Source organism: Heptranchias perlo, chromosome 22 (assembly GCF_035084215.1).
Source record: "Heptranchias perlo isolate sHepPer1 chromosome 22, sHepPer1.hap1, whole genome shotgun sequence".
In the NCBI taxonomy this organism is placed as follows: domain Eukaryota; kingdom Metazoa; phylum Chordata; class Chondrichthyes; order Hexanchiformes; family Hexanchidae; genus Heptranchias; species Heptranchias perlo.
Window position 1 is genome coordinate 49,312,665 of NC_090346.1, and position 18,065 is coordinate 49,330,729.

General features: G+C 42.0%; 1 protein-coding gene across 3 annotated transcripts in view; it reads left to right on the plus strand.

The window, feature by feature from the left end:
• Positions 1-2,041: 2,041 nt before the first annotated feature.
• The window catches only part of LOC137340799 (CREB-binding protein-like), a 111,444-nt gene continuing 95,420 nt past the window's right edge, over positions 2,042-18,065 (plus strand). For all 3 annotated transcript variants that reach the window (XM_068003587.1, XM_068003588.1, XM_068003589.1), the window contains exons 1-2: positions 2,042-2,856; positions 5,515-6,266. In XM_068003587.1, coding sequence (XP_067859688.1) covers positions 2,772-2,856; positions 5,515-6,266 — 837 coding nt within the window. In that variant the 5' untranslated portion in view covers positions 2,042-2,771. The remainder of the gene's footprint in view (positions 2,857-5,514; positions 6,267-18,065) is intronic.

Below are 18,065 nucleotides of genomic sequence, written 5' to 3' on the forward strand. Positions count from 1 at the left end.
CAGTGAGAGGATTGCTGTGAAAGAAGCCAGTCCCAGGTTATGGTGCTGATTGTAAAAGAGCGATTGGCTGCCTGGATAGAGAGGCTGCCTCTGTTTCCAGGTGTCTCACTGCGGAAAAATGGAGTGAAAAATCCCAAATTATCTCCCTGCAGATAAGCGATAGACCAGGGCTCCCCTACTCCTGCTGTCAGGGGCTTATAGGCCTCGATTTTCATGGGCGAACGGGGAGGGTGCGGAAGAGCCCGATAGCGGGCAACAAAGCCGGGGACGTGGAGGCCCTGTCGATCCAAACGGCAGGGCCTCATTTAAATCTCTCAGAGTCCCGCCCGACAGCCGGCCAGATTGACTACAGTGGGCACCTGGCGACAGGAGGCTGCAGCCATGGATTCTTTCACATGCACCTGAAAGGTTTAACGTCTTATCTGAAAGATACTCGTATACTGCCCAATTCCTCAGATATGCAGCGATTGACATCTGCATAATGTATTTATTTTAAGTGTGTCCAGTACCAGAACCAGGGTCATCGATTAGCAAAGATGATTTATTTACAATTTCATTTTAATATAGCTAAAGCTACCAAATGTGTGATTCCTGAAGCCATGACAATGTTTTCTTTTGTTTATTGCATTGACTCAAATTAAGCCAAATGTCCCAAATGTCTCTTCACACAATGAATTACAGTGACTGCAGTCATATATGCAAACAAAATATATATTTCTTTAAAAATGAGTGCAGCTTGTGTCTTGGTTGAACGGGTGTAGTTATTTGTACGGTGCTAACAGGGCACTCAGCTTTTTTGTTGCAAAATGTCCCTTTTGCCCCTGCAGTAGGTGAAATTCCTTTCCTAAACAGCATAAATCTAAACTTGCTGATGTTTGTGCTATATTTGCTTTTCAAGCTCATTAGATGTGAAATATTGACTCATTTCATTTATTGCCGACACTGGTCCTTCCTGCATCTTATTTGTTTTTATTCCCAAACCTACTTCCGACTAGTAAAATATTGGAGAGGGAGGCGTCTCCAGGACAGATGTTTTACCAGCAATTCTGTATCCTTATGCAAATTTAGGATTGCAAGGTTTTATTTTTAAAAATCCCTTCCTCGCCTTGTTTTCTGAGACTGCTTTTCTAAAGATATTGACGTGTCAGACTATGAATGAATTTCGCAAACGTTCACTCTATTTAAATTATTGCTCCATCGAAGCAGAGTTCACTATCTCTCAAAGGAAAAAAAGCATAAATGATGCAAACATTACTGTCCTCTCTTCGACTCCAGAACATGCAAGACACTCGCACAAGGCTGACCTCCTGGCTCGTGTGATGATGAATGCTGCACGTTGCTGTGCATCTTCCAAACTAGAGCAGTCAAAATGTGTCCGAGCTGTTTTGTAATCTCACTTTGTGACAAGATATCAGAATCTCCCTCCCAGGGCACACTCGCACTTCGGTATCTAACTTTGGATTTCGGAAGGGACATTATTTGAAAGCTGACTTTGAACGGTTGATATAGATCGATTATCTTTAAATGTAAATAAATCCCTTTTTCCGCCCTCTTCTCTACTTAAAAACTTTTTTTTTTGCAAATTAATAGCTGCTCAGAGAATGTTAGGTGGGTATTACACTCTATACATCTCACCCCCAAACTACCCAAAGGGTATAAATCAATGTTGCTAATGGATTTAATTGCATTTATGTTACTTGCACCAAACAGCTATCGTGAAATAATGTTATACGTTTAATAATACATGCATTTCACATGCCTATGAGCGCTTCCAGTGTTGCAACTCATTCACAGTTCTCCACAAGGCGCATGGGTGTTTGATAGTAACCCCACAATGCACCAGCGGTTCTCATCATGACGTAATGCACGACCTCCTGCCTTCGCCCTCATTCCTCGCGCAGGCGGCCAATCGTCAGCATCGTTCGGGTGTTTCCGGCCAGCTGCCGAAGCGGCTTCGGACGGTCGGCCTGTAGCCCCGCCCCCCCCCACACTCTCGCCCCTCCCCCCCTCTCTCTCCGTTGTCGGTTCTTGGTGGACGGAACGTCAGGAGGAAAAAAAACTTTAAGATCAACAGCCGCCATTTTGGTGGAAAATTTCGTCCGAAATTTCGGAGGAATTGAACGGCGTCGGGAGCTGCGCTCGCCGCCCTGAGGAACCCCCAAAGCCCACATTCGGTTCCGAAATCTACCCGGGCGTCAAATTAGCGTGGGTCCGGGCGCGTTTCACCGGGGGAAAAGTGATAAGAGAAAGGGGACCGGGTGAGAGGGGTTAAAAAAAATCCCGTATCCCCTTCGCTCCGCCGTACGGAGTCTCTTTGGGTGAAGTATTGTTTTCATCGCCTCAGTCGGCAGCGGCCGGGCGTCAGTCCCCGGCCTGGCCTGGGCCCCACAGCCGAAAATGCGGTCTGACTGACCGGTTCCAATTTATTTAAAATTATTATTTTTTTTATAATTAAGAAAAAAAGGGGGCGGGTAAAAGAAAATCTTTCTAAAAATTTTTTTTTCCCTCTGTGAGGGGGGAACGTGGAATGGCGGCGCGGGGTGTCGCGGTGGGGGAATGGCGCTGTGGGTGAGGAGGAGCGGGCTGCTCGCTGCTAATCTGAGGCCCCGGGGCCTGCCAGAGTCGCGACTGCGTCCGTTCCTATCCTTACCCCCCTCACCTTTCGATGTTTATTATATGAAGCTCGCTTGAAAAGGGAGGGGGGAAACCCATATATAAAATATATATATATATATATACACACACATATATAGAAATATATAGAAAATAAAATGGCCGAGAACCTGCTGGATGGACCGCCGTCTGCCAAACGGCCCAAACTCAACTCGCCGGCGCTTTCCGCCAGTGACAGTACAGGTAAGGAGGGGGACCATCGCTTGGGACTGCCGGGGAGGGAAGAGGGTGCAGGTAGTTGCATAGCCTCCCACCCTCTGCAGATGTTTAACGAGGACTACGTGCATGATGTGTATTTTTTTAAGGATCTTGTCAGCAACCTTAAGCCATGGTTAGTTGTGAGATGGGTTGATGGAGGATTTAATTAGTGGGGGACATGGGGGAAGAGGCAGGGTTTGTTTTGCCCCTTCTCTCTTCCCAAAATAAAGCTAACAGTCTTTGCAATAGGGAAGGTGGTAGTCTTTTCAAAAGTGTAATAGGGAAGGCTTGGGAAAATGACCCAAGAACGGGTTTGCTGATTTTAAGTGTTGCAACGTGTGCAAGTTTGGAGACGAGAGAGAAATTGTGAATTGACTGTTGAGCATAAAACAAAATTACCGATCAGTGTAAAATGATTGAGGAATTGTTTAGCATTTACTTGTTAAATATCTCACAGAAAGTTCAAGTTCAGTAATTGGTGTATTTACTCAGTAATGTTCACACAATTAAACAAATTACTAAAAACGTGTTAGTAGTTTCGGTGTGCTTAAATAAAGTTTGTCTTGTACCCACATTTAAACTCGAAAGTATTTGGTTATGGTAACATTGGAGGAATAGTACCTGTGGTGATTTTCGCAATGCACAAAACATTTAGTTAAAACTAATGCAATATGTAGTTTACCAAAAAATATCGTATATATTTATGAAAGTCTGTAGATAAACCATTTAAACCAAATGGAACCCTTAAATAGCGTTTCTACTGTTTTGTGACAAGTGAAGTAGTAACTTATTAAATTACTTTGAGTAAAAGAAGTATTGAATCTAAGATTACAGCATTAATTGAAAAAAATGCATCCTATGCTGTGTCTAAGACGTGCATGTGTCGGAAGCAGCAGCAGTCCTCTGTATTCTGGTCATTATTTTGTAAATAGAAACTTGTAGCGGCAGACTGCATTATGACCAGCGCTGGTTGGCGGAAACTCAGGGATTTAAACTTAATTCTATATTGTCTAGTGGCAAAACGACACCTCACAGTAACCGTCCTGTGTGATCCTGTGAGCTGAGTAATCGATAGGACTGTCAAAACCTTAAGTAGTAATAATTACAGCCAACCGTCAGTTATCCCATACAGCTATTTAACAGGACAAAACCCACTAAAATGGCAGCTTGACAGTCAAATAATTTACAATAACCGGAGAGAAAACCACAATGTATGCGTTTCTCGTTATACAGTAATTTTAAGGTAATGATTAATTAAACTAGCACTGGATTATATGGGGGAAACAATATATATTTACAAAGAACTGAGCTTGTGGATAAGATTTTTAAACTAATGTATTTCATCAGAGATATTGCTAGTTCTCTGGGAATGGACAACCTGCATCCTCAGACATTCCTTTAGATTGTCTTTTGATAGTATACCGTTAATTCAGCAAAGGGAGTGTTATATATTTGTAGTGTGCAAATTAAACCGACACAGAATGTCTTTCTAGAATAGCTTTGGAAGTTTGTTTACCCTTTTACATCTCTAATACATATGAACCAATGAAACATTTAAACTTAGTTTTCATGATATGACAATTAATTGGTGTAGGATAATGCAGTTGCGGACATGCACAACCACCGTGGGTGAGGGATACTTCAGAGCATTCTGTCTCTGAAACTTGAATGGCAGCCTGTGCTATTGCTTTATACCATGCAACATTCATTGAAAAAATATATATAGTTTGTGTGTGTATGTTCATACATTGCAACCAATACAGCTGAATATATATCAGTTGGTTTCTAATAAGGTCTATGCAACTACTGTGAAACCAAGATTCAACTTGACCGTAGATATTACATTACTTGCTGACCTTTTTCCTTTGCTCGAGCTGCACCCACCGTTGTATGAAGTCTCGTTAACGCTGTTCAGTTACAACCCAGTATCAGGTGTCAGATTCATTGTGTTATTGTTTATAAAGTTGTTACAAAGTACATTTGGATAAGTTACTGGAAACGTTTCTGCTCGAAACGTGTTCTAATCGCATGGTTATGCATGTTGGAAATGCTCACCTTAATAACAATAAGGATACACATGGTTGCTAGGCTCGGGTAAGTTGTGTTGCTGATTCGGTGAAGTAGATCTCTCATCCTAAAATAGTTTCAGACATGAATCAAATTTGAAATTGTCCGAGAAACGTTTTGGCTTGTTCATGATTTAATGTGAAGACGATACTTGATATGCTTTTATTGTAGAGGATGAATGACATCGAGCTGTAGCGGAACGGTATTAGGAACAAAACAAAATGCTATTGCATTGTAGTGATTTTTTAAAATTACATTACTTTCAACGGAGCTTGGAAAATAGAGTGTAGCAGGGACCATTGCTCGATGCAGGAATCTCAACCATTCGAGATACAGTTGCAAATGTATTAACCAGCATTATCTTTTGGGTTGGTTTGGGTGGTGTGTTAGTGCTAAGTACTTCTCCTAACATTGCTCCTAAATGGGGTTCTGTTAAGTAGTTGTGTTAAATCGTGTGTCCGTTATATGTGTGTGTTTATTTTTGGGTGCAGAAGTTGTCTTTAATACAAAATGTCAACAAGGCGCACTTTTGCTAATCGGATACTAATGCAGTGGGTAACCTTTATTTTTTTTTAGATTTCGGATCGCTGTTTGATTTAGAAAATGATTTACCTGATGAGTTGATCAGATCATCCGACCCTTTAGGACTGCCCAATGGTGGCGAGCTGGGGCAGTTAAACACTGGCATTGGCCAGGACGCCGCTTCTAAACACAAGCAGCTCTCGGAGCTCCTGCGAGCCGGCAGTGGCTCCAACCTCACTGGAGGACTGGGCAATGTGAACTCCAGCAGCAACCCGAGCAGATCAATGGACAGTCCCGGCCAGGGCCAGCCGAACAGCTCCAACGTAAGCAACATGGGCAAAAGCCCCCACAATCAAGGGCTGACTTCACCTTCCAGTCTGGGGATGACGGCCAGTGGTTCAAGTTCTTCAACCCCTGGCTCTCAAGCACTGAACACACAAGCACAAAAACACGGAGAGCCGAAACTTCACAACGCTGCAGCATCGGGTATGGTGTCTGCCAATAGCAACCCAGCTGCTCAGACTGGGCCAGGAGGAATGGGCATCAACTCCAGTCTCAGTCACACGCATCAAGCTCTACTGAACAGCAACAACAGCCAAGGCCTGATGCAGCAGTCGCAGCAAGGGCAGGGACAGGTGCTGAATGGATCATTGGGGGCTGCTGGCAGGGGCCGAGGGGGCATGCAGTATTCAAACTCTGGCCTGAGCAACTCTGGCAGTGTGCTAGCAGAGACTTTAGCCCAGGGATCGGCACAGATGGGTGCACACACGGGTCTAAATGCACAGAAAGCTGGAGCTATGGCAAAAGTAAGTCATTTTAAATATTTATTATTGATAGTGTTGTAACCATTGATCCTCATGTACTTTCATGATTCTGTGTTTTCTATACAATTATACAACTGTTATCTCCACTGGCATTGTTTGCGAATTAAAAAGTAAAGACTTTAGTACTTGGCTGAATTACATTCTCCTGCGCTTCTCTTGCAAACCGGACCCCCTCCCACCCAGATCACACTGTGTTCCGACTGTGCTGCCAAGACTAGAGCCCCAGATGTGGGTAGAGAGCTTGGGCCAAGGATAGTTTTGATGGACATGTTGTTTTGGGACGTGGGCAGGCTGCGCATTGTCTGCCACTATTAAAGAATGATCGGCCCCAGTAAACGTTCTAGGCTGGGACCTGGTCTCCTGCCCTTGCTTGCTTACCCACAGGTAGCCAAGCTGCTAGTCGATCTGAATTTGTGTTTGTCTTCCATTTCTTTTTCTCTTTTTGTATAGTGCTCGCTCTCTCTCACACACACACACTCTCTTGTTGACGTCTCTGTGCCTTTTTCTCTTTTCTGTATGTGCCTCATTCTCCCTGTCTTCTCTGTTCAATATGTGTTTCACTATCCCCGTATCCTTCTCATAGATTGACTTTTACTGATTTACTCAATTTGTATCTACCTTCATTTTAAAAAACAAAAAGCAAAATGGCACACAGCACATTGCGGGTGGGTACTGGGACTGGGCAGGGAAGAGATGGTGAGCCAGGCTGCTGCATCATACGAGGGGGGGAGAGAGAGTGAGACAATGGGTGGAGCAGAGAGAGATGAGTCTTAAAGGTGGAAGAAAAAGATAATATTGAAAAGACTGTTGATCCTGGTGAATTGAGGGGGTCTATTGTAATTGGGTAGAGCGAGGTCAGAGTTCTGGAAACATGAAATGTTAGCAAAGAAATGGACTTGATCATAATGAAATGTAGAGAGAGAACTTTTACATAGCATCTTCTCACGCCCTTGGAGCATCCCAAAACACTTCACAGCCAATGAATTTCTTTTGAAGTGCAATCACTGTTGTTTTGGCAGCCAATCTGTGTACAGGAAGATTTACCACAGCAATTGAGATGAATAACTAGTTAAATTATGTTTTTGGTGGTGTTGGTTGAGGGAGAAATGTTGGCCCAGGTGAATCTTCGAGTAATGCCTTGGCATCTTTTCTGACCAGCTGGGCCCGCCAGATTAGGCTGATGGGGCTTTGGTTTAATGCCTCAGCCAAAAGATAACACCTTCAACAATGCTGCGCTCCCTCAGTACTGCATTGAAGTATTAGCCTAGATAATGTGCTCAAATCGGGTTTGAATCCACAATCTTCTAACTTGGGCGAAGCTGAATTTTTGGCTGCAGAGTCCTTGTTGGAGCATCATTCTGACCTTTTCCCCTCGTTTGACTAAAGCACTGTGAACTGAAGAGTAATCACTTGCAAAGGGTAAGTGGGGACGGGTAACCCTGTGAAGGGTAAGTGGGGCTGGGAATGAATGTGGGGGGGTAACCCTGTGAAGGGTAAATGGGGCAGAGAATGAATAGGAGGGGTAACCCTGTGGGGATGGACCTCTCAGGCGTGTGGGCTGAGTAGGGAGGTAGCAATTTATAGAATCATAGAAGTTACAACATGGAAACAGGCCCTTCAGCCCAACATGTCCATGTCACCCAGTTTATACCACTAAGCTAGTCCCAATTGCCTGCACTTGGCCCATATCCCTCTATACCCATCTTACCCATGTAACTGTCCAAATGCTTTTTAAAAGACAAAATTGTACCCGCCTCTACTACTGCCTCTGGCAGCTCGTTCCAGACACTCACCACCCTTTGAGTGAAAAAATTGCCCCTCTGGACCCTTTTGTATCTCTCCCCTCTCACCTTAAATCTATGCCCCCTCATTATAGACTCCCCTGCATTTGGGAAAAGATTTTGACTATCTACCTTATCTATGCCCCTCATTATTTTATAGACTTCTCAGTGGAGCTGCACCGGGGACAGGTGGATGAAGCCCAAATTATCAGAGCAGTTGGGCATGAGATGGGGAGTGGAGCACAGGGCCAGGGAGCGAAGCAGTCATGTTATTGTAGGACTGAGGCTGCAGAGAGCAGCAGGCCCTCACTCTGCCATTAATACTCAGCTAGAGCATTCAGAGCACAAAGAGTGAAATAGTTAGCCCAAGGGGTCCTGGGCCAGTTGGATCGAACTAGGTGTATTTTTGCCACAGAGGCCAAGCAGAAGAGCTGTTGCCAGTATTACTGTAAAATATGGATGAATCTTTGTCTCTGGTCTGTGGTATCTGTGCTACTCCCAATCAGATTGATAGATTGGGGCATGGCTTCATCATACGGTACTTTTGGACCTATCAATCAGATCACTAGAAGGTGGCATGGCTTCAAGACTCTGTGTTTAATATATAGAAATTGTATTTATATATATATATATATGAGAGAGAAATTGTCGTATTTTGTGATATTTAGAACAGGCAACCTTAAACTGATATTCAGTGTGCAGAGTAAATGGTCCCAAAATTAATTAAATTAGTAGATTTGGGTATTTTTATGAATGGATTTTCGCCCTAAAGTATGAACTTTGGTTTTAAAAACGTATGCTTTGTAATGATGCTATGTGCTTGTACTTTTTCAAGTTATTGGTAACTTAGTTTAGAGGTTAATGTGTGCTAAGGTAGAATTTTTCGCTTGATCTTCCTGCGCGATCCTTTTGAAGTATGCTTGACATCGGTGTGTGAGGGCACCATAATTCTGCCCTTGCCTTTATGCGGATGTTAGATTATAATATCCCGGGCCGCCTTCCTACAGTCATTTTTAGGTTGCTTTTGCGCGCAAATCCTCCGTTCTGCACTGTTGCGAAATGAGCATTGGGTTGCAAAATTTCAGGACGATCAGACAAGAGCTAACGGGAGAAGTGCTTGTCGGAGTGCCGTGTCCGAGAGGAACTTGGAACAGAGCGGCCACAGACACGCGAGAATCGGCTTCTGATTGCGGCCACTTTCTGCGGTCTGTTCGCTGATCAGTACAGCGGGGATTTTCAAATCCACCTGTGCTCATGTACCGGACTTTTAATAACACCCGTGAATTCTTTGTGCACATGATTTTGAACTTGGCGTCCGATTTCTGATTTGACTTCAGTGGGGAGGGGGTGTTGGTTTTGCGTTTGGATTTCAACTTTGCACGGTGACTGGTAAAAAGCTACGACATATGCGGCACAGCGTCCCAAGTAGCTCTGCACCAGTCCGAGCGTCAGGGCTGGAATTCTGCAATTGCCGTTGTGGTGTGTGCATTAGGTTGAGTTCAGAGGTGTGTGGAGACACAGTGAGCGAAACGGTGGGTGTGGTTCCACTGCTGCAGTTGTGGCTTGCAGTTGCGTGTTAGTTCCAAGACTGCGTTGTCAAACCACACGCACAAATCTATTTACCTGATGTGTGTATCCATGCATAAACAAGGCCTCCGATCGGGTAGTTTGTATCGGCAGGGGTGAATAATCTATTCAAAATACCCGTCGTCGAATTTCGTAGGATTAATTCATGTAAGCCGTAATCTTCTAAGGAAACGGCCCTTTTAAAGTGAGTTGATGCAAGTTGTGACAGACCGTTCCGTACTTTTTTTTTGCAAGTGAAGCAGCCAAACGACTTAAGATCATACAAATCTGCATAACCAAGGACATTTTTTGTTGAGAAACACACAACCGTAGCCCGTGATCCCCAAAACACCAGTAAATATCCTGAATCCTATGCAATCAATGCAGAATTTGATATGTTCAGTCACCATAAATGGGCGAGTTAGGAGAGCGGAGTTCGGGTTGAGCTGACGTTTATTGCAGGGTGCAAAGCCGGCCAGGAGAGCATTGAAAAAGTCGAGTCTGGAGGTAACACAAGCATGGATGAGGGTTTCAGCAGCAGATGGGCCAAGGCAGGAGCAGCGGCAGGCGATGTTACGGATGTGGACGTAGGTCTTTGTGGTGAGCAGACACAGGGTTCAAAACTCAGCAGAGGGTCGAGTAGATCAGAGGTTGCTAGCAGTCTGGCTCAACCTGAGCCTGGGAGGGGGATGGAAGTGCTGGGGAGGGGCCAAGGGATGGTAGCTTGGTGAGAAACTTGGAATGGGACAGCAGTGAACAAGGATTTAATGGAGAGGCGAGAGGGGTGGAACAGGGTGAGGTGCTCAAAGGAGGTGAAGGTGCCAGAGATGTAGGGAGAGAGACCAAGATGTGATAGTGATAAAGGCCACACTACCACAATGGTGGTCTGGGCAAGACAGGTGGTGGAAGGTACAGCCAGACCAGTTGTCTCCACCTGTGAGCCAACTTACCGTCAAAGCCAGGATATCAATCCAGTCATCCACAATAAGGCAGTGGATGACAGGGGCCTTGTCCACGGGCAAACTGACATTCTGGAGGGAACGGTGGAGAGGGGCAGTAATTGATCTGCTGGCAGAGTCCAAGGAGGTAGTAGTGGGTAGGGTGAGCAGGAGGGGAAGGAGGTTGGTGAGATTAGCTCCCAGTGAGCTCACTTGGCTGGGAAGTCGGCCAGAGAGGAGGATAGAGCTGATGGGGTTGCTTGTTCATGGTGGTGAAGCAATAATGGGTGCCTCGATGGGCCCTTCGGAGAATGCCGAGAGAGGCACAGAGAGTAACTGTGGGCTTATTCAAGAGGGAGTCAAGTCTGGAATGGCAGCAGGATAGTAGGCAAGAGGGGTAGTGACATGTTCTTTAGGATTATACTGCCTGATTGTTTCAGGAATGTAAATGACCCCAAAAACATGATTATCAAAAACAGCAATGCAATGTTGAAAACCTGTAGCGAGATGAAATTGAATTTGCAATAGATGTGTTAAAATGGTATCACAGTTAGTAGGATTTTTATCTTAAATTACAATCCAGTGATCATTTCCATCACTGAACATGGAAGACTGAAGCTCTCAACTGTAATACCTTTTAGTAAGCCATTAATGCTTAGAGTCCATTGAAGTCCATTTAAAAATACAGCACACACATTCAAGTGCAGTATTATTTTGAATTGATTATTGAGCTTAAATACAGACTACTGATAATTCAGATTTTTTTGTGCTATAATAATTTGAATTATCCAGTGAATTGAATTAAGCAGCAAAAATCACATAGGAAGTTTGGAGTTTGGTGCCAAAAATGAATGATCAGGTAATTTGAACTAAGAGAAGTAGTATGATTACTTTATGTTCAGACATATTCTATTTATTAAGAGCAATGTTTGTTTTATGGCATGCAGCTGAAGATGACACATGTATTGAGTGAGGTTGGCACTGATATTTTGGTACCAGCAACACTACTTTTGAGGATGGGGGCAATCATGAAAGAGATACGCAGGCTGAATGAAAATATTGTCCAGTTTGGGTTTGGCCACATGTTGATTTCTTGGAAACACTCTCTTTCTTCCCCCCACCCCCCCATACACACACTTTTGAGAAGTCCTTAAATTGTTAATAATTTCACGATTGACGTTGCTTAATCCCCTACTACCAAAGTGCATTTTGGAATATACTTGCATTGTGATTTGACTGGGATGTTGGCCACTTAATCAGTAATAAATGTTGGGAAATATGGATTAGTGTTAGAATATAATAGGTTTAACGATATTGTTTGGTAAAGCATAGACTTACTTTGGAAATACATTACCCCTGAACTTTTTAATTTATCTTCAGCTCTGGGTGGGAGTCATGCTTGCTTTCTCTAAATTGCCTTTTTGTTTTCTGTGTCTCTCTCTTTAAAATATGGTTATGCACTGCAGAAATAGTACCATTTAGTGAATGTTTTTTGAGGGCTAAATGGAAAATTCTGACAAGCTATTTATTATGCTCACAAGTGAAGGGGAGAATAATCCTGCAGCCTCTAGGTAGATTGCATAGTCCCCACTCAGAAGTGGGATCAGTTCTGTATTTGATGGCTTGCCTTGAGGATTAAGTTTATACAACTAGGGTGATATAAAGTTACATTTTGATTTTGAATTATTTTTTGTTGGGTTTATTATAAGCTTGTGCTGTGAGAGCATTTTGTCATGCCACCTTGAAAACCCAGTTAACAGATCAATTTTATGTAGGATTTTGCTCATTTCTCTATTTTTGTTTTGGGTTGTAATGTTTATTGTCTGACACACAGCCAGAAATTTAAACTAGCCTCTGACATTGTTTGTTGTTGTATTTGGAGGCTTCAATATATAAAAGTAAAATCAATCAATGGGGGAAAAAATTATGGAGATTGAGTCACCAAAAAAGAGCTGATCCCTCTCCGCATACTTTTGTAGGTAAAAATAGTTATCCTTGTTCTAATGTATAAATCTGATGTGTTCGTCAAGTAGAAAATCTACCATTTTTGTTTTATCAATGTCACATTCTTTATTAGCACCAGTTTTTTAAGAATTGGACTGGAATGTGAAGGCAGTTTTCTCTGGCATCTGTGCCTCAATGTACTTGTTTCCAAGGGCCCCTCTTTCACAACGCAGAAACACACAGAATCATCTGCAGTTGAGTTCAATGGCTGTGATGCAGTTGAATTTGGATGTGAACTAAGATTGAACAGTTTATACATATCACTTGACCTCTGGGATTGAATTACAGTTTTTAAACCAGCCCAGATATTAATTTGTATATTTTTTTATATATATGGAAGGCATGTTTAGTTGGTGTAATGCCAGAATGAGGATATTAGAGCACTGCTGATTGAGGTGGGCCATGAAGCCACATAGCATCATGTTACAAGCACCGTATTTTCGTTACTTCCTTTCAATACTTTTTAAAATGGTTTAAAATGCACAGAATGTGAGCACATCCTGATAATTCAGCTGCATTTTTTAAAACTAGTTGATCTATGGTCTTATCAAACAGTTTTTTTTTGGAGGGGAATGAATTGAGTAGGTCTCTGCAGTTAACTCAGTCTCAGCTTTGTTCAATGGCCAATCCCATCACTTTAGTGAAGATTTTAGTTTGAGCTTGAATTTTTAAATGTTTGCAATTACTTTGACTTAGTGAAAATTTGAGTTACAACTTTTAAATAGTTGGAAAAACTTCAACTATTCAGTTTTGGTGTGGCAGTGTAATGGCTGCCTTGTGTGCTTATGCTGGAATGATTCTTCGATCAGTTTGGTCTCTGGTGTTGCTAAACATATACTTATCAATCAGGAAAGGGTACTCATAATCATGGTCGTGTGGTTTCAACATACCAGTCAACTTGCTACAGACAAACACACATTTTGTTTTTAATATAGATAATCTTGCATTAACACTTTTGCAGTCAATAATCCTAATGAATATTGTCAAAAGTTAAGAGAATCTTGCCAATCTGGGATGCGCTGGGTTTAGTTTTGGATCAGCAGCAAATATATTGTAGATTGGTTTGAGGTACATCTGAAGGAATAGACCTGGAAAACAGAATTTGCTCAAACTTTATTTAATTTGTGGTCAACTTTAAAAAGGAATGGAAGCAGGCAAGACACAGAGAGAAGAGAAACTCTTCCTCCCCTGAATAAAATGTAAAGTGAGAAGGTAGGAAATTGTTAAATGAAGTACAGTAAAACCTGGTACATAATTTGCATCTTAACACAGGTCTCAACCTACATTTTTCCCCAGCTGTCCAGCTTCACTGAAATGTAAAGCGATTGCACCAGAACAAACAACACACGTGTTTTATGATACTTTAGCATAAGCTCCAAAAATCTTCACTTTGGGATTACAGTATGTTGATCAGTGACTGGCCCTGATTTCCATACTCCATTTTTAGAAACCTGGCCTCCTGCAGTGGAATTATTGTCGACGGTTCACTAAACATCATGAGTGACTTGCTCTCAAGTTCTTTCTGAAAATGAACACACACAGGGTCTGGATAAACCTGCAAATGAATTTGTGGGCATTTCATTTCATACCTCAACAGCCTTTAAGAATTGAGAGAGGCCATTTGACCCATCTACCTCATCCTTCCATAGAATCCCCGCATCATAGTATTTAACACCCTCTTGAATAACTCAAGATTTGTTGCCTCCAGTCCCATCATTTGGGGTTGTAACCATTCTTTTTGTGAAGAAGTGCATGAGTCTTGATCTCGCCTGTTATCAATTTGTACCTATGTTCCTGCAGTTGTGGCTTAACGTGAAACAATGCTGTATTCCAATTAGTGTATTAGATATCTCTAAGTTGTCATGTTAGTTACATAAAGTTTTTTTTTAACCTGTCGGGCTCTTGGTTCCTTTTGAAACCCAGTGTCCTGTGCCCCCTACTCCTAGAATCCCCAACCAGTGGAAATAGTTTCATTAATGGCCTTTAGAAGATTGGGTATCCATGGAATCTGTGGTTATCATGCCTTGGAATTGGTGGAGGTTGATTGGATATCATTGACTTTCTCCAGCAAGCTCTTGGTTCCTTGTGAAAATAGGCATGCTGGAAATATACATGTCAAAACACTGGCTTGCCAGGTTGGAGGCTGAGCAGCACTAACAATTGCAGAAAAATAAAGTTCACCAAGCATCACTTAAACTGCAGTAAAATGCATGTTAAGTAAATTACAAGATAATGGCATATTTTGTAAACATTTTGTTGGATGGGTTTTTGTGCTTATGAAAGTGAAGTACATTTGTGTTGTGTAACGGTACAAGTTTTCAATTAGCATCATGTAATCCCAGGTCAGGTGTGGCATGGCTAGATGCAGAGTACAGCTCATGTATTATACTTTAGCACCCATACTGCAGTAGTATGAAGTTTCTCATTCCCCACATCATTTATGACCCGAGTGATATTGTTGATTTATATAGAATTTGGTTTGATCCCCAACAGGAACTGGGTTGCGACTGTCCAAGCTTGTTTCATGCAGGGTGCCACTAAGATGAGCCTTTTAATTCCAACCCAGATCCTAGAGGTGAGAGAGCAGTATGCTGATATGCTGTGCTATCAAGTCAGCTATCAGCATTTGGTAACTTCTCACAACCAGGTGAGAAACTTTTCAAAGTCCTAGACCTGCTGTAAACGTTAAATCATTCCACTTTTTAACAAGAACCACCCTATTGAATAATTGTAAACAATTTTACAACACCAAGTTATAGTCCAGCAATTTTATTTTAAATTCACAAGCTTTCGGAGGCTACCTCCTTCCTCAGGTGAACGATGTGGAAATGAAGTCCTCGGAGGACTTCATTTCGAGGACTTCATTTCGAGGACTTAATTTCCACATCGTTCACCTGAGGAAGGAGGTAGCCTCCGAAAGCTTGTGAATTTAAAATAAAATTGCTGGACTATAACTTGGTGTTGTAAAATTGTTTACAATTGTCAACCCCAGTCCATCACCGGCATCTCCACATCATGACTATTGAATAATGTCATGGGTTGAACAGATGGTGCATTGAGCACTGCTGAAGGTAAACTAGCACCAACATCAGTGGATCAGTCTAATGGAGGGTGCACCATAAATTTAACATGGTTATTGCTGTATAAATATATAGGATTTGAAGTCTTTGAATATTGTAAGAGATTTGTTGCTTATCTGATTGTTAGGTTTTGTATATTGGGTCAGAGACTTTTTTTTGTTTTAGTTTTCTTATAGTGCTCCTCAAGGTGAGGAGTGTTTGTTCTGTGGAATGGAATGTTTTTTTTCTCTCTTTTTACATACCTGTGTTAGTATTGAACAGCAGCTTGTCATGTACAGTCAGCTTAAGAGCAAGTGCCCCAGGCCTGATGCACCCAAACATTGCTTATGGACTTGAAGGTTAGGAACACATGACTGAGTGGGCAGATGACCTTATCTGTGGAGCTACAGTAACAGCATGATGGTCTTGTGTTAGTTGATTTAAAAAATAGACGTAGCAAGTTGTGAAGAGGCTGACTGGTAAAGGTAAAATAACCAGGTGAAGAAACAGATGGCTATGAAAACCGGCAATGTTTTAAATAGTTAGCTTTACTTAACCTTGGCAATGGAATTGGAAAGTTGTTTTGCGGTTCAGAATGTGAGTGCAAGTGTGCACTTTGGATAGGTTCATTTGTACATTTTTTTTCTTGTCCTGTAATTGATCACTATCATGTTTCTTTCATTTGCATTCCCTAAGGCTTTGAGCAACACATAATCTGTTTTGATTTTAAAAAAATTAAACCCTTCTTGTAAATTGATTACAGGATTTATACTGTCACTGATTAGTTCTTGTATTGTAAGATCCCAGTATTTAGTTTACCTTGGATCCTGCTGGCATCCACAAGGTGGCCGGCCATGTATACTCTGCAGTCGTTACAGGGCAGTTGATGGTAGCAGCTATGATTTGTTCAAGTACAATAAAGCCTCATCAAAATGAAACTTTTGCCAGGATTTATTTACCTGAAGACGCATAGAAGTACACCTGGCTTTGACCACCTACTTGCCCCTCTGTAGTGTTGGGGTTGCACCCTAAATGACTGTATTATGATAGAAGAAACTCTGCTTTTCAGTTAAGTTTTTATTATAAAGAGAATAATACATACCAGTGAGTGAGTTACAGGCTGGAATCTTACTGCTAGGTTAAGATGGTAAATACCAACAATAGCTGGAAGTGAGTCAAAGGCTGTCATCTAACTGAAAGGCTGAGGAGTTTGAATGACACGTAAACCATATCTGTGCCCTGGAATTAATTTAGGGCCTTGAAATTGCTCAAAAGATCATGTTTGGTTGATCTCCTGTGGAGTTGCACATGGGGAGTTTAAACCAAGCGTCGTCTTCAGGTGAAGTGGTGTTAGGGGACGAGTAATTTACCACGGAGGCCAGATGTAATACAGTCCCCATTTTAAAGTAGATGAGTTCTCTTTCTACTTGTATGTCAGCAACAGTTCCCTAGACAGCTAAATTCAGTGGATTTTTGTTTCCTGTATATCATTAATACTGAAGGTAACATACTTACAAGAAGCCAGTATAAATCAGAATGCATTTGTATGTGTGTGGCCCACAGAGAAAATGGTGACGATGGGTTCCTCTGAATTGATTTTTTTTTAACCCTGCTGAAGTTTTTGCCTTTAGATTTCAAACGATAGCAAAACTTCATATGTAAGGAAATCAAAACTTCATCTGTCATGTACAGCCAGACAAGTTTACAGTATATAACAAGCCCCTTTGGAACTGATTTCAGGTGGTCTCTTAATTCAAATCTTAATCATTAGATCTATCCTAAAATATACTATTGTTGGGTGGTTGATGCAGATTTCTGGCATATACAACTGTGGTAGTTTCAACTTTGCTTAAAATGAGCACAAGAGAAGTAACCGTTCAGAGGGAAGATAACATGCAGATACGTGTAAAGAGTATAAAAGCAAGGAAGTGATGTTAAATCTTTATAAATCACTGGTTAGGCCTCAGCTAGAGTATTGTGTCCAATTCTGGGTGCCACACTTTAGGAAGGATGTCAAGACCTTGGAGTGGGTGCAGAGGAGATTTACTAGAATGGTACCATGAATGAGATACTCCAGCTGTGGAGAGATTAGAGAAGCTGGGATTGTTCTCTTTAGAACAGAGAAGGTTAAGGGGAGATTTAATGGAGGTGTTCAAAATTTTGAGTTGTTTTGTTAAAAGTACACAAGGAGAAACAGTTTCCACTGGCAGGAGAGTTGGTAACCAGAGGTGACAGGTTTAAGGTAAATGGCAAAAGCCAGCAGGGAGAGGAGGAGAAATGTTTTTACACAGTGAGTTGTTATGATCTGGAATGCACTGCCTGTAAGGGTGGTGGAAGCAGATTCAATAGTAACTTTCAAAAGGGAATTGGATAAATACATGAAAATGAAAAATTTGCAGGGCTATGGGGAAAGAGCAGGACTAATTGGATAGC